This window comes from Phalacrocorax aristotelis, chromosome W, assembly GCF_949628215.1.
Source record: "Phalacrocorax aristotelis chromosome W, bGulAri2.1, whole genome shotgun sequence".
Taxonomy (NCBI): Eukaryota; Metazoa; Chordata; class Aves; order Suliformes; family Phalacrocoracidae; genus Phalacrocorax; species Phalacrocorax aristotelis.
In genome coordinates, this window is record NC_134310.1 from 12,077,763 (window position 1) to 12,093,223 (window position 15,461).

The 15,461-nt window shown below is 40.4% G+C and overlaps 1 protein-coding gene across 1 annotated transcript in view; it reads right to left on the minus strand.

Moving 5' to 3' along the window:
* Nucleotides 1-321: 321 nt before the first annotated feature.
* Nucleotides 322-15,461, minus strand: part of LOC142049907 (junction-mediating and -regulatory protein-like) — a 107,461-nt gene continuing 92,321 nt past the window's right edge. Inside the window, exons 7-10 of the mRNA XM_075078099.1 lie at nt 13,077-13,163; nt 11,274-11,369; nt 9,422-9,968; nt 322-7,021 (exon numbers count right to left, since the gene is read on the minus strand). Coding sequence (XP_074934200.1) covers nt 6,714-7,021; nt 9,422-9,968; nt 11,274-11,369; nt 13,077-13,163 — 1,038 coding nt within the window. The 3' untranslated portion in view covers nt 322-6,713. The remainder of the gene's footprint in view (nt 7,022-9,421; nt 9,969-11,273; nt 11,370-13,076; nt 13,164-15,461) is intronic.

Here is a 15,461-nt window from a genome sequence, read left to right on the forward strand (position 1 = left end):
CTCTGTGTCATGGTTTAGGTGGGACAGAGTTAATTTTCTTCACTGTAGCTGGCATAGTGCTGTGCTTTGGACTTACTATGAAAACAATGTTGATAACACGCCGATGTTTTAGTTGTTGTTAAAGTACTGCTTACACTAGTCAAGGACTTTTCTAGCTTCCCATGCTCTGCTGGGAGGGGGTGCAGCTAAGAGAGCGGATTCAAACTGGCCAAAGGGATATTCCATACCATATGACGTCATGCCCAGTATATTAACTAGGGGGAGTTGGATGGGGGAAGCAGCAATCACAGCTCGGAGACTGGCAGTGTCCGTTGGTGGGTGGTGAACAGTTGCATCACGTCCTGGTTTGTTTTTTTTTCCCTGGGTTTCATTTCTCTCTCTCATTATTTTCCTTTTCATTTTATTATTATTACTACCATCATCATCACCATTATTACTATTTTATTTTAATTATTAAACTGTTCCTGTCCCAACCCACAAGGTTTCTTGCATTTGCTCTTCTGATTCTCTCCCCCATCCCGCTGGGGTGGGGGGAGTGAGCGACAGCATGTGTGGGGCTTAGTTGCTGACTGGGGCTAAACCATGACAGTATTTTTGGCGCCCAACGTGAGGCTCAAAGGGTTTGAGATAATAACAGTTGCTAGTCACAGCATTGGCTCATCTGTTCTCAATATTAGTTTATCAGATAGATACCATGCTGATTTTAAAGTACATTTTAAAGACTGGTGTTGGGTTTTGTAGTTTCCTGTGCTCTGTAGTGATTAGAGATGTTTTGTATGGGAGATTTGTTATTAAAACACTGGTCTTGAGCTTTGCTGGTTATTTGGGTCTTGCATGGAAGCCGATACTGTACTTTGGGTACCACCTCATGGAGACAATTAGCAATTATACCTCTTCCTCTGAGAGGTTCTTCATGAAGGAAATAAAGACTAGCACCTTAGCTACCTTCTTCTATAATGCTTCCTCCTTCATTACAACAACTTTTCAGTATCTTGACCATCCTTGGGTAGTTAAGATACATCTGGTGATATCGCTTGGGAATATTGTTTTGCTTTTGTACAAGGTTAATAAGCAATTTAAGAATATCATCCAGAGATCTGCCCCAAGGCTCCATAGCTATGGGTGGCAGGGTATGTGGGATAGAATGGGCAAATGCCTAAGATGGTGGGCACCCCCAGTGTTGTGGGACTTCACCCTGGAACAAGTGCAGAATCCTGAAAGATTTGCAGAATATTTGGAGGAAGTATGTTGTCACCCTGGCAATTCCAGAGAGATAGAAATCAGTGCAATGTGCTGGGGCCTGGCCCATGCCTATTGAGCCCTATTTAACACTATTCAGTGCCCCCAAGAGGAAGGGAAGGCCCCTGGATCTAAATCAACAAAGAAAAAGAAAGCAACAAGCACTGAGGCCACTCCTACCCCCACGACAGGCACTGCAGCTGAACCAGAGAACCGACCCATGCCAGTATCAGTCGCCTGGAAAACCTGGAAGAGAAAATCAACGTGTTTAGGAAGAGATGATGAAAAAGCAGGGCCATCATGAGGAGAGGAGGAAGAAGAGGGAGAACTCATAAAAAGACAGAAACCACCTGATCCTTGGCCTTGAGTGAGTTGAGATATGCAAAAATACTTTGGCTGCCATCTAGGTGAGCACATTGTCACCTGGCTCCTCCGATGCTGGGATAACGAGGCCAGTAGCCTGGAATTAGAGGGAAAAGAAGCAAAGCAAATGGGATCCCTTTCTGGGGAAGGGGGTGTTGACAAAGCAATTGGAAAAGGGACACAAGCCCTCAGCCTCTGGAGGCGACTCCTGTCCGGTGTAAAGGAAAGGTATCCCTTCAGGGAAGATGTTATATATTGCACAGGGAAATGGACAACCATGGAGAAAGGTATCCAGTACCTGAGGGAATTAACCGTGCTTGAGGTGATTTACGGTGACCTGGACAATGAACAGTCACCCAAAGATCCAGATGAAGCCCAGTGCACACGACCCATGTGGTGGAAGTTTGTATGGAGTGCACCATCGACGCATGGGAACGCATTTGCAGTAATGTCCTGGAAAGATGATGAGGCACCAACAGTAGGGAATGCGGTTGATAAACTCGGGGATTACGAAGCAAATATCTCTTCTTCCCTCGTCTTGGCTGTGGAGAAACTGTGCCAAGAGCTCCAGCAACTGAAAGAAGATATGTCCTACTCCCCAGCAGTACGGACCGGTATCTCAGCCATTAGGAGTAAGTGTCCCTTTGCTCACAAGAGAGGATAAACACCCCAGTCTGCCCTATGGTTTTACCTGTGTGACCATGGCGAGGACATGAGGAAGTAGGACGGAAAACCTACCTCGACCCTAGAGGCACAGGTACATGAGTTGCAAGGAAGAACAATCACACAGAAGGGTTCCTTCAGGAAAGGTGCTGCTGCAGTTTCCAGTGAGCAGGTCCCCAGACAGAGGAGTAGAAGCCCTGATTTTATTTTTGATCTTAAAAGAGAGACCTCTGATTTGCATTTACATGAACTGAGTAGCAAATACTATGTTCGGGACTAGAGGGGCCCTGGCTCCACCCAGGTGGAGGAAAGGGACAACCAGGTTTACTGGACTGTGTGGATCTAATGACCTGGCACATCAGACACCCAGGACTATAAGGAGGGAATTAAACACCTGTCTACCTCACCTGGTCTCTCAAAAGACCCTTCTGTTGTGGGGTTGCTGAAGGTCAAAGAACAACAGGTGCCAATCACCACCACAACAGTGCACCAGCAAAATACCACACCAACAGAGACTCGCTGATCCCCATCCATGAGCTCATTCACCAACTGGAGAGCCAAGGAGTCATCAGCAAGACTTGCTCACCCTTTAACAGTCCCATATGGCCAGTGTGGAAGTCTAATGGAGAGTGGAGACTAACAGTAGACTATTGTGGCCTGAATGAAGTCACTCCACCATTGAGTGCTGCTGTGCCAGACATGCTAGAACTTCAATGCAAAATGGAGTCCAAGGCAGCCAAGTGGTATGCCACAACTGATATCGCTAATGCATTCTTCTCAATCCCTCTGGCAGCAGAGTGCAGGCCACAGTTTGCTTTCACATGGAGGGGTGTCCAGTACACCTGGAATCGACTGCCCCAGGAGTGGAAACACAGTCCTACAATTTGCCATGGACTGATCCATACTGCACTAGAACAGTTTGGAGCTCCAGAACACTTTCAGTCTATTGATGACATCGTCGTGTGGGGCAATACAGCAGAGGTTGCTTTTGAGAAAGGGAAGAAAATAGTCCAAATCCTTCTGAAGGCCGGTTTTGCCATAAAACAAAGTAAGGTGAAGGGACCTGCACAGGAGATCCAGTTCTTAGGAATCAAATGGCAAGATGGATGTCATCAGATCCCAATGGATGTGATCAACAAAATAACAGCATCCGAGATGGAAGGCTGCTATATGGAGTCCTACACGACAAGTCGCAGAAACTGCTGAAGGAGAAGGTGGATTGAGCCAGTTTGCAGAGGTAAAGGCCATCCAGCTGGCCTTAGACATTGCTGAACGGGAAAAGTGACCAGTGCTCTATCTCTATACTGACTCATGGATGGTGGCAAATACCCTGTGGGGGTGGTTACTAGCAATGGAAGCAAAGCAACTGGCAGCGCAGAGGTAAACCCATCTGAGCTGCTGCACTGTGGCAAGATATTGCTGCCCGGGTAGAGAACCTGGTTGTAAAAGTACATCATGTGGATGCTCAAATCCCCAAGAGTCGGGCCACTGAAGAACATCGGAACAACCAGCAGGTGGATCAGGCTGCCAAGATTGAAGTGGCTGAGGTGGATCTGGACTGGCAACATAAGGGTGAATTATTTCTAGCTCGGTGGGCCCATGACACCTCAGGCCATCAAGGGAGAGATGCAACATACAGGTGGGCTCGTGATCGAGGGGTGGACTTGACCATGGACGCTATTGCGCAGGTTATCCACGAATGTGAAACGTGCGCTGCAATCAAGCAAGCGAAGCAGGTAAAGCCTCTGTGGTATGGGGGACGATGGCTGAAATATAAATATGGGGAGGCCTGGCAAATTGACTATATCACACTCCCACAAACCTGCCAAGGCAAGTGCCATGTGCTCACAATGGTGGAAGCAACCACTGGCTGGTTGGAAACATATCCTGTGCCCCATGCCACCACCTGGAACACTATCCTGGGCCTTGAAAAACAAGTATTACGTCGACATGGCACCCCAGAGAGAACTGAGTCTGACAATGGTACTAATTTCTGAAAGAACCTCATAGACGCCTGGGCCAAAGAGCATGGCATTGAGTGGGTGTATCACATCCCCTATCATGCACCAGCCTCTGGGAAAATCGAAAGATACAATGGAATATTAAAGACTAAATTGAGAGCAATGGGTGGTGGGACATTTAAACACTGGGATACACATTTAGCAAAGGCCACCTGGTTACTCAACACAAGGGGATCTGCCAATCGAGCTGGCCCTGCCCAATCAGAAGCCTTACGTACTGTGGAAGGGGATAGAGTCCCTGTAGTGCACGTAAAAAATATGCTGGGCAAAACAGTCTGGGTTATTCCTGCCTCAGGCAAGGGAAACCCGTTCATGGAATTGCTTTTGCTCGAGGACCTAGGTGCACTTGGTGGGTGATACAGGACCATGGAGGACTCTGGTGTGTACCTCAAGGGGATTTGATTTTGGGTGAAAACAGCCAATGAACTGAATGGTATGCTGTTAATTGCTATGTAATGTTGTATGTCATCACTACTATGGTTGCTATATGCCATATCAATGGTATCATAGCAGTAATCTCCCAAATTAATGAAGACTAAACTTTGAGTAAGCGAAGCAAAGTGCAGCAGTGCTGGAACAAGGGCTGACTTCAGCATGCAACAATCTAACAGCACACGCCATCTGTATGGCCCTGAAAGACTGTTACGATAGATGGAAGCCGAAGGCATGGACTAAATGAGCTCAGTGGACATTTTCTCGACATTTGTGCATATCTTACAGACATTTTACAGAGGTGGTCCATAAATTAAGGGGATGATAAATATCTGTGTATTTTCTCAAAGGATGGGAAGGCAGGGTGGTGGTTGTTGTGGCTGTATTGATAGTATGGGACCTGAGCATGACATAAATGGTATAAGGGGAGGATACTGTCATGGTTGAGGTGGGATAGGGTTAATTTTCTTCACTGTTGCTGGTATAGTGCTGTGTATTGTATTTAGTATGAAAATAATGTTGATAACACACAGATGTTTTAGTTGTTGCTAAGTAGTGCTTTTACTAGTCAAGGACTTTTCTAGCTTCCCATGCTCTGCCAGGTGCAGAAGAAGCCTGGAGGGGAGGGGGCACAGCCAAGACAGCTGATCTAAACTGGCCAAAGGGATATTCCATATTATATGATTTCATGCCCAGTATATTAACTGGGGGGAGTTGGATGGGGGAAGCAGCGATCATGGCTCAGGGACTGGCAGCGTCAGCCAGTGAGTGGTGAGCTGTTGCCTCACTTGTTTTTTGTGGTTTTTTTCCCCCCGGGTTTCATTTCTCTCTCTCTCTTGTTATTTTTCTTTTCATTATATTGTCATCATCATTATTATTGTTATTATTATAATCATTATCCTTACCATTATTACTATTAGTATTTTATTTTAATTATTAAACTGTTCTTGTCTCAACCCACAAGTTTTCTTGCTTTTTCTCTTTCAATCCCCTCCCCCAATCTCACAGGGGTGGGGGGAGTGAGCGAGAGGCTGTGTGGTGCTTAGTTGCTGACTGGGTCTAAACCACGATGCTCTCTTTTCTCCAAATTTAGGTACTTGCAAATAAGTTTACTGGGATATTTTATTCAGACTTAAGCTCATTCATATGCCTGTATCAGAAAAGAACTACCACAGAAGACTAGTGCTGTATTGGTGGCGTTATAATTACGAATCTCTTTGTTGTACTGAAGCAGCCTTTAGTTTTGAAAGCTAATCTCTTGCCGGTTTCTGATTTGTTCTGAAATCATTAATTTCATCTCCTGAAGTCTAATATCTGTGCTTTCAGGCACTGTAACTTAGTATAATGCAAGTTCACGGGATTCATATGAGTAGCACAAGTATAAATTACATTTGTATGTTTACTGTTTATAGTCTAGAAATTCAATTAATCAGAGTATTTACAGATTGAAACACCAAGCTATCAAAGTGTCAGTCACACAGGGTAACCAATGAGATTTCAATGTGTTTAGCAGTCAAATCTAATCATCCTTCACTTCACTTGGAGCTATTCAGTCTGAAGTGATAAACATGCTAAATTTTTACAAGGCCTGAAGTAATTAGAAAATAAGTACAGGGTGTGTCCAAGAGAGATTATGCTGCTTTGTTACTTAAAAGCTTTTTAAAGCATTTTGATAAGCTGCAAACAGTCCCTTCAAATTTACTAAATTAAATAGAGTTTTTTACAGGAGCAGTCCTGTCACTATTCAGCAAAAGTATTCAAACAATAAGAGGCTAAGATGTTGCCTAAAAGAAGTTTTCCTTACTATACACTTTAAATTTCTCTGAAAAGTCAGTGATACTAAATTCATATGTGCATGTTTTATCACGTTGGATGTCAGACAGTTTAGTCACATTCATACTAAGTCTCCTAAAATGCATAACCTGAGTCTTGGCAGCTATTGCTATACACAAAGTGTTGAATAAATTTTTTTTTTTAATGGAGGTTAATTACAGGTTAATTTTCCCAGTCTGTGCAAGGCAAACTCTCCTCTTCATCCTCTGATTCAGGTGATGCTTCCTTAATTCGTCGCAATGCTTCATGGACGCTCCTTGTCAGAGGGTCAGTATCAGGCAGAATTGTAAAGGATTCTCTCAAAACATCTTTCTGCACTTTCTTCAGTTTCACCCCTTTCCTGATCTGTGCCAAGATGTTATTGCTATCATCTTCATTGGGAAAAGGAGGGAGACTTCTCTGCTCAACTTTTCTTAAGTGAAAGCTGCCACGCTTCAAAGAAGCCAGCACTTCATCCATTGGGGAACTCACTGCAGAAAAATCGAGACCTTCAGTATTATTTTTACTAGATTAATTCAGTCTTATTTTGTATTTCCTACAGACCAAAAAGTAGCCACGTGCAATTAATGTGATAGTTCCATTACCATAAGTATAAAGGAGACTGTAGCATTTTCAATTTTATCATTCTGTAGCTCTATTATTGTTTTAGCCTCCAAAGTTATATTCCCTATTACCAGGTCAAAACTGGATTATACAGACAATTATAATTTCTGAAACCAAGTAACCTACTATCAGGCAGGTAGCAGAACCTTTCGAACAAGATGGCTTTCCTGTTTGTACTCAAGAAAATCAAAACATAATGAAAGTGTATATTACATTATATTTCTTGACTTTGAAACTCAGGTAATGAGTATGCATCTTAAGTATTGGACTGTGCAGTCACAAAAATGCAAGCACAGAGGAGAGCCTACATTCTCAGAACTTGCATTTTGTGGCTGATTTTACCTGCTGTATGACTATTACTACATGCCAGTGAGGGAAGCAGCGGTACAGTCAACTGCAACAGCATGTATTTTCCTGCCTCTCTGGATTCATGTATGTATCAGCACCTAGTCACAGCGTGCCTTTCCTTCCTTTATAATTAATGAAAACAGAGAAGAGTTAATACTTTATCACAAAACCTTCCTTTATCACCAATTTGAAACTAGGTCTCTGCAGAAATAAAAATCAGGCTTTGGCTCTTTGAAGAGCTACAAGTAGGTAAGATCTCTGTCAGAGAATGCAATATAATAAAGTACAATAGTCCAAAATAGCTCCCACACACTAGCACATACAACGTGCAGCACATATCAATCAATAGATGAATATCCATCTCCAGGTTTTTTTATATTTTTGTATATTTTTAAAACCTGTTTTGCATTTTTGAGTGGACTTTGTCCATCAAACTAATGGCCCAGACAGTTGGAATAGTCACAAGGAAAAGAGAGAAATAAAAGAAGAAAACAGGACTGCATATTTGAAGGAGGAAGGAAGGATTGTAAAATACTCATTTGTCAGAGACACAAATTTCTGAAGCCACTTAGAGACTTGGTACATCTCAGGGAATACAGAGCAGCAGGTAGAGTGCTGCTGCAGATATTAATGATACTCTTAAGAGGGAGGATATAATTTGATTTTATATTTGTCATTTTATGATGTATAATCAAATTGTACACACAATAAAAATAAACAGTAGGACTACAGAAAAATAAACATGGAGCACAGCGCATCAAAATTGATAATGAACTTAAGACACTGTACCTGTGACTTGCAAGACTCGTAAGAGCTTAAAATTCTATAACTATTCAGTTGCTTCAAGGTTTCTCAGTAATTTAAAGACAATTCTAGAAGAAACACTCCTTGTTTCTGCCTGATAGATGAAAACAGTTCTAATTTTGATTTTATCTGGATGAGGGAAAATTCCAATTGAGAGATGTTTTCTGTAGTTGTAACTGACAGAGCCAGACAGAACTTTTATTAAAAGGTTATTACAACCATATTACAGTAGTGTGACCCAAGGCCCACCTGAGATACTTTTTCTCAGTGACTTCCAGTAAAACAGTTCAGCTGAGCGCTTTTGAAAATCCCATCTCTGATTTTCAAATAAAAGCTTTGCTCTAATATAGCATGTTTCATCAAAACATCAAGATTATTTTGTTCAAACATGGCTGCCATTCTCCCCATTTTATATATGGGATAAAGGATAAACAGTTAAAACCAACTAGCACAGAACCACAGTGAAGTTGTAACATCTCCCAGCTCAGCCCTATGCGCTATTCACTCGTCTCAATTTCCAAAAAAGTTTTTGATCTTTTAACTATTTATTAAATGCTTTGCTGAATGATTATAGATTTAATTCTCAATTGTAGTTAAATGTATACATTCTTACTCAGCTCTCAAGGGGACTTGAGAGTTTGTGGATTTTTGTAGGAAAATTTGAAGAAACCTTGAAGAAAGTATTCTCAAGGTTTCCTATGTTCTAAGACAAGTATTCGTTTTACTAGGCCATAAATTATGTAAAATTCTGTTCTTAAAAAAAAACCACTGCATCCTCAGGTGAAGCATATAATATTTGCAGTGCTAGCTGTAAACAAGATAGTTAAAAAAAGAATCTTTTAGGCAATGTTTAGCTCCATTTTCCAGCTAGTCTAATGTGGTATATCATAGGATCAGTTTCACAAGTGTTTTCTATCTAACTGAACAAGTATACCGCACGCTGTCATACAGGTCCTAACATTTTTCTGAGTTGCCAAAATTTGGCAACTGAAAAAGATTTAACAACTTTCCCATTAATAATTATAAATAAAATACAGCATACACTTCTCTATATAGCAATTCAAAATAGGAATTGATGTGTGTTACAATTAAATACACAGAAATTAAAACATTACCTCTCCTCCTGTGTAAACCCTCTAGATCACCGGTCTTCTTAAGCTTCTTCTTGGCACTAACTAGCTGACTGCTGTCAAATAAATGTGCTGTTGGGATACTGGAAGAGTACTGGACTCCCTTCTCCTCACTCTGATGTTTAACAAAGCTGTTGCTTTTCTCTAAGTATTTGGTGTAATCTTCCTTGGTGGACAAAGGTGGAAGCGGAGGTGGTGGAGGCAAAGGGGGTGGAAACGGTACTACAGTAATAGTCTCCGTTTGAAGCTCATTACTGGTGAGTGGAGAAGTACTAACATGAGGCAGTTCAGAGGTAACACCATTGGGAGGTAACGAGATATCTTGAAGTTGTTCTAAGCTTGTGGATTCCTGCACTTGCAAAGGCTGAACGGCATTTTCCAATTCCACCTCTTCACTTTTCTCTTGGATTTGTATGGTTGCTGGCAAAGATTGAGGCTGATCTACACAGGACACAGAGCTGGCTGCACATTTTCTTCTTGCATGAGCCAGTCGTAGTCTGGCTGATTTAAGTACTACTTGCCCAGGGTACCGCTAAAGTGAAAAAGTTATTTACAATTAGATAAGTACATGCAACACGCTATTTTAGATACTAAGTACTCATTAGAAAGGCAAACCCTAATGACAAGTACAATTAATCGACTCTTTTTTCTTCATTTACTATTTTCATTCATTTTGCCCTGGGCATAAAACCAATCCTCACCTTTATGCAAAAATGATCCATTTTCATAACTTTTTTTCATGGTTAAGCCATAATTCACATGTGATTTGTGTAGTCAGGGATACACATGGGTTAAAGTTAGGATTTCACTAAGAACCACATTGTACATTCAAAACTGTTTTTTTCTGAAAACTAAAATTCAAAATTCCCTCTTGCTTCCCTGTTCTAAAACTGGTGCGCTCTGCAGCAAAGTCCTCTCTGACCTAATATGCTAGCCTTAGATGTGAATCATACTGCTTAAAAAGGTATTTCTTGAAAATATCAAACATTTTGAGAATTTCCCAAGTGTTTTTAATTTAGTTCTTAAATTTGCTGCTTCAGTATCTGTCTTTTCAAATTAGCTTCATCCATAGCCATTTTTATGCAAAAGTAAAAACTGCTTCCAAAATGCAGGTCTAAAACATTTTAGGCAATTGTGGCAGGCCTAAAGCAATAGAGAACATGTCAATATAAACGTGCTCATACATAAAGTCAGTTCATTAACAGGTGCTGGTTAAAATAAGTAAAATATGCTTTAATTTAGAGAATCTATGCAATTCAAAAGCCTTGCAAACAATAATGATATGAAGAATGTACTGCTAAGCAAGACAGCTTTCCAGTAAAGAAACTTCTCATACCTATATTTTTTATGTATTCAGCAAAACTAAGCAAAACAAAAAAGTCTTCACCAATTAATAGTGTCTCTGTTTTCTTGCACTTTCATCCATCTCCTTATTATCTCCCCTTCATTCCATCTTCTATCCATTTTGTGATACTTATATTGTCATAGGAAGAGGCAGGTATTGACAGGTGTTATTCCAGTCAGTGGTAGTGGGGGTATGTCAGATGATAATGGTCTTTGCGGGAAATACCATTTAGATTATACTTCTTTTCGGAAAGTTTGCTATGTGTCTTGTCACAATGTGTAGATGTGACAGCAAACAGAAGCTTATTACGGCACCAGGAATGCAACGGCCAGAGAAATTCGCTACCACCAATGCCATATTTTGTCGTAAATATTCCAAAGAACAGTTAACTATAAAATGGCAGAGAATATCTAATAGCATAGTATAGTCTTGGAATAAGTGAAAATTTCTTTTGCAAAAGAAATTGGTGGAAACAGAAGAGTTGTTCTTTACCTGTTTAAATGTGCGAAGTCTGTCCAGTGTTTTCTGTCGTTCCTGACTAACCCAGGAGCTCTTTCTTTCCTCTTCATCTTGTAGGTGATCTCGCTTCTGAGAAAATATATGGAAAACATGTAAATATTACATCCAATACTATAGTTAGCATCATAAAAATAAATTAATTAAAGCAACTCTTCTACTAATTGTTAGGAATTACCTAACAATCTACTTCTCAAATAAACATGTTTCTGACCTTCAAAACTTTGCCTTTGTCTTCCCCTTAAAAATATATTATGCATTTCATATTTTATAACCTTGAAGAAATACAAAGCTCAATAAATAAAGATTTCAATCTGGAATTGGAGTACTTGAAGACTAGAACTTGTTACCTTGAAAGATGATAAATAAATAGAGATGTAACAGAACACTATACTGAAAAAAAAATCTCATAAATTTAAACTTGTATAAATTAACCAGACAGCAAACCAGTATCCATTTTCTCTCATTCCAAAAACAAAATGACAGTTCAAATTGCAAGGCTGCACATTTAAAACAAGTCATATTAAAATTTTTTACAGTGAAAGAAATCACAGAACTCAATGCCACAAAGTTTTGAAGCCAATATTGAGCAAATTAAGTAAACATTTTCATTATAATTTACATTAGTACACTAAAGTTTTGTATTTAATTAACTTAAGCTGTCATTATTTAATCCAACTTGATTTTCTGTAATCTTTAAATAAAGGTTTGAAGCTCTTCCTTGCAGCTAAGACAGTTATATTTTTTCTTGTTCGGGGATCTTACCTCAGTGAAAAAACACATTTGGATCCACCTCCTTTATATAGTCATCCATTTTCACAAAACTTCAGCAAAGTTACTACATCTTTGAAACAAAACACTACACTTCAGTCAAATTTATTGAAAGTGGGCACTAGTTATCACATCGCAAAAGTCACTGTATACATAAGTTCAGAAGTTGTCAGGAAAAGTGATAGAACAGGTGACTATGAAGCAAACCTCCTGAGCAGAAACAGCAGCTTTAATTCTTAAAAGACTCACAGCATTAAGTATTACTTTTAAAAGATGATGATCATCATCATTAAAAAAAGTTATGTCCTTTATAAAGGGCCAAGTCCTGTGATTTCAAGGGAGATAAGTATAGATGCATTAGGGAGAGGAAGAGAAGGACATGTCTGAAAAGTGTCAGTGATCTTTATTAAATATTGATAATATATCAGCTCCCAAGACCTAGCCCAGTATTTGAATATTCTTTAAGATAAAGTCTATCACTAGATAAAGTCTAACACAATAGTCAGACTAGCTAACCTATTCTCTGTGATGAGACTGTGCAGAGAATCATGGAGCATACAGCTAGAAATACATACTTTATACAACAGAATTCAAGCATTTTCTTTTGTAAAGAAAAGAACCAACAAGCTTATTAAGATTCAAGAATAAATGTGCATGGTTTCTTTACTCATTTCAGCATATTTGACACTGTACTCAGAGATGTCTGGAATCGTCTATGTGCACATGATAACAAACTGCATGCAGCCTAACCCTAGCAATAATCACTTAGACTGTGAACCTAGTATTAATGAACTGTTTTATTTGCTTGGGTTTAATGTCATCCTAACACAGCTATATACTCCCCCTTACCAGCATAATATGATACAGAAATCCATGGTCCAAAGGTCAAGGATGCACACCATCTTTTTAAAACAGCTCTCACTCCAAATGTTCTACTAATTAATGTATAATGAGGAATGCAAGCTATTAACTAAAGGCTAAACTCAACAGCAGGAAACTCAAACTTACTAGCTGAACAGTATGGTGCATTTTGTATTCCTCCTCACTCTGGTGATGTTGCTGGATCTTTTCATTATGCTTTGCAATACAGATCTCCTGTAGAGACATAAAATGTTATCTATAAAATATAAATTTCAAATATCAATTTACAGTGTATGATGTCACATTTAGCAAACAGCACTAAGAGTAAAATAAAAATTACAAAGCCCATCTCAGACAAGCTAATTTAACTTACAGGAAAACCATAAAATGGAAACAAAACCAAGACAAACAAACCCAAACCTATTACTTTTAACTGGCAAAAGAATATACACAAGTAACAGCTGCTTGAACAGTTTATTCTACAATACCAGTACAAAAGTGGCAAGAAATACCAATTTGTCAAATACTTCAGAAAACTGTTGTGCAACTCCATGTATTTGTATACATGGATAATAACTAACTCTCAAATATGCTATGTATTTCTGTTTAAGTGACTAGGCAGCTTCCCATTTACAAGTGTCAGTTCATCTTTTGCATGTACAATTTTCAAGCACAAACATTAATAAACTTGTTAAAATTTTATGCATGCACAAGCAGGTTCGCTTATTATACCAAGGTCATGCCTGTAATGTCTGGTTTAAAAACAAGCATGTATTACATTGCCTGCAAATAAGAACAGGTTAAAAAGAAAACAGGACATGTTACAAGGGATGACAGGAAGAAGAGTGACACTCAAAGTTAAGATAGGTTCTATAAAAAAGAACTGAATTAAGTATCAGTTGCAAAGAAAAGGCATATGCAGGAATTTATAGTAGCAAAGAGACAGACAAGCTCATAGGACCGAGGGCCAAGAAATCAGACAGTATGGGCAATGAAATTAAGCCCGGTACAAGCACCAGACAGAACTAGAACAAGGTCAGATGTGCAGTTAGAAACAGGACTCATGGCTGTGTAAGAGAGGGCAATGTTAGGAAACAGTTTGAAGCATGACTACAGCTAGAAAACCAAAATGATGGGCTTTCCCAGCATCAGTCAGCTTGATTTACTGGGTAGAGCCAGACAGGAGCTTTGCTGTTGCAAGCATTGCTTGGAGCAGCTGATGGAGTATCAACCATCAAGCAAGATACTACAGTAGTGGCAGAAAGACACAAAAACCAAGGAGGGGAGGGATTAAAAAGCCCACAGTTTTGGACACTGGGAACTGCAGAAAAAGCTACGTTCTCTTAAAAGCTATGGATGTACTGTGATCAGGGTTCCTGTAAAGGAAAAAAATACCATGCTGTCTGGAATGTTTCTAAAGAGTAAGACCATCAATTTTGCTACTGTATACAGGTAATGCTCCAACAAGACCACAAGTTTCTGTAGAAACTGTCCCAGCTTCATCAGAAGGGAGTGTGTGTATATCTCTATATATATATAAACTCTGCTGGGTTGAGAAGGTCAAAGAAAGCATACCTCCCCCAATGAGAAAGACTGGCAAATTGGTAACAGTGGATGAGGAGAAGGCTGAGGTACTCAACAACTTCTTTGCCTCAGTCTTCACTGGCAATCTCTCTTCCTACACCTCTCAAGTGGATGGACCTCAAGGCAGGGACTGGGTGAGCAAAGTCCCTCCCACTGTAAGAGAAGATCAGGGTTGTGACCACCTGAGGAACCTTCACATACACAAGTCTATGGGACCTGATGAGTCCTGAGGAGCTGGCTGATGCAGTTACCAAGCCACTCTCCATGATATTTGAAAAGTTCTGGCAGTAAGACAAAGTCCTGGGGACTGGAAGAAGGGAAACATTGTGCCCATTTTTAAGAAGGGTAGAAAGGAGGACCCTCAGAACTACCGTCCTGTCAGCCTCACCTCTGTGCCTGGGAAGATCATGGAACAGATCCTCCTAGAAGCTATGCTAATGCACATGGAGGACAGGGAGGGGATTCAAGGCAGCCAGCATGGCTTCACCAAGGGCAAGTCCTGCCTGACCAACCTAGTGGCCTTCTATGGTGAAATGACTACATCAGTGGATGTGGGAAGAGCTACGGATGTAATCTATCTAGACTTCTGTAAGGCCTTTGACACAGTCCCCCACAACACCCTTCTCTCTAAATTGAAGAGATTTGATAGGTGAACTGTTCTTGGCTGGATGGTCACATCCAGAGAGTAGTGGTTAATGGCTCGATGTCCAGATGGAGATCAGTGACCAGTGGTGTCCCTCAGGGGTCTGTACTGGGACCAGTACTGTTGAATATCTTCATCAGTGACATAGACTGTGGGATCGAGTGCACCCTCAACACGTTTGCAGATGACACCAAGCTGAGTGGTACAGTTGACACTCCAGAAGGATGGGATGCCATCCAGAGGGACCTGGACAAGCTTGAAAAGTGGGCCCATGTGAACCTCATGAGGTTCAACAAGGCCAAGTG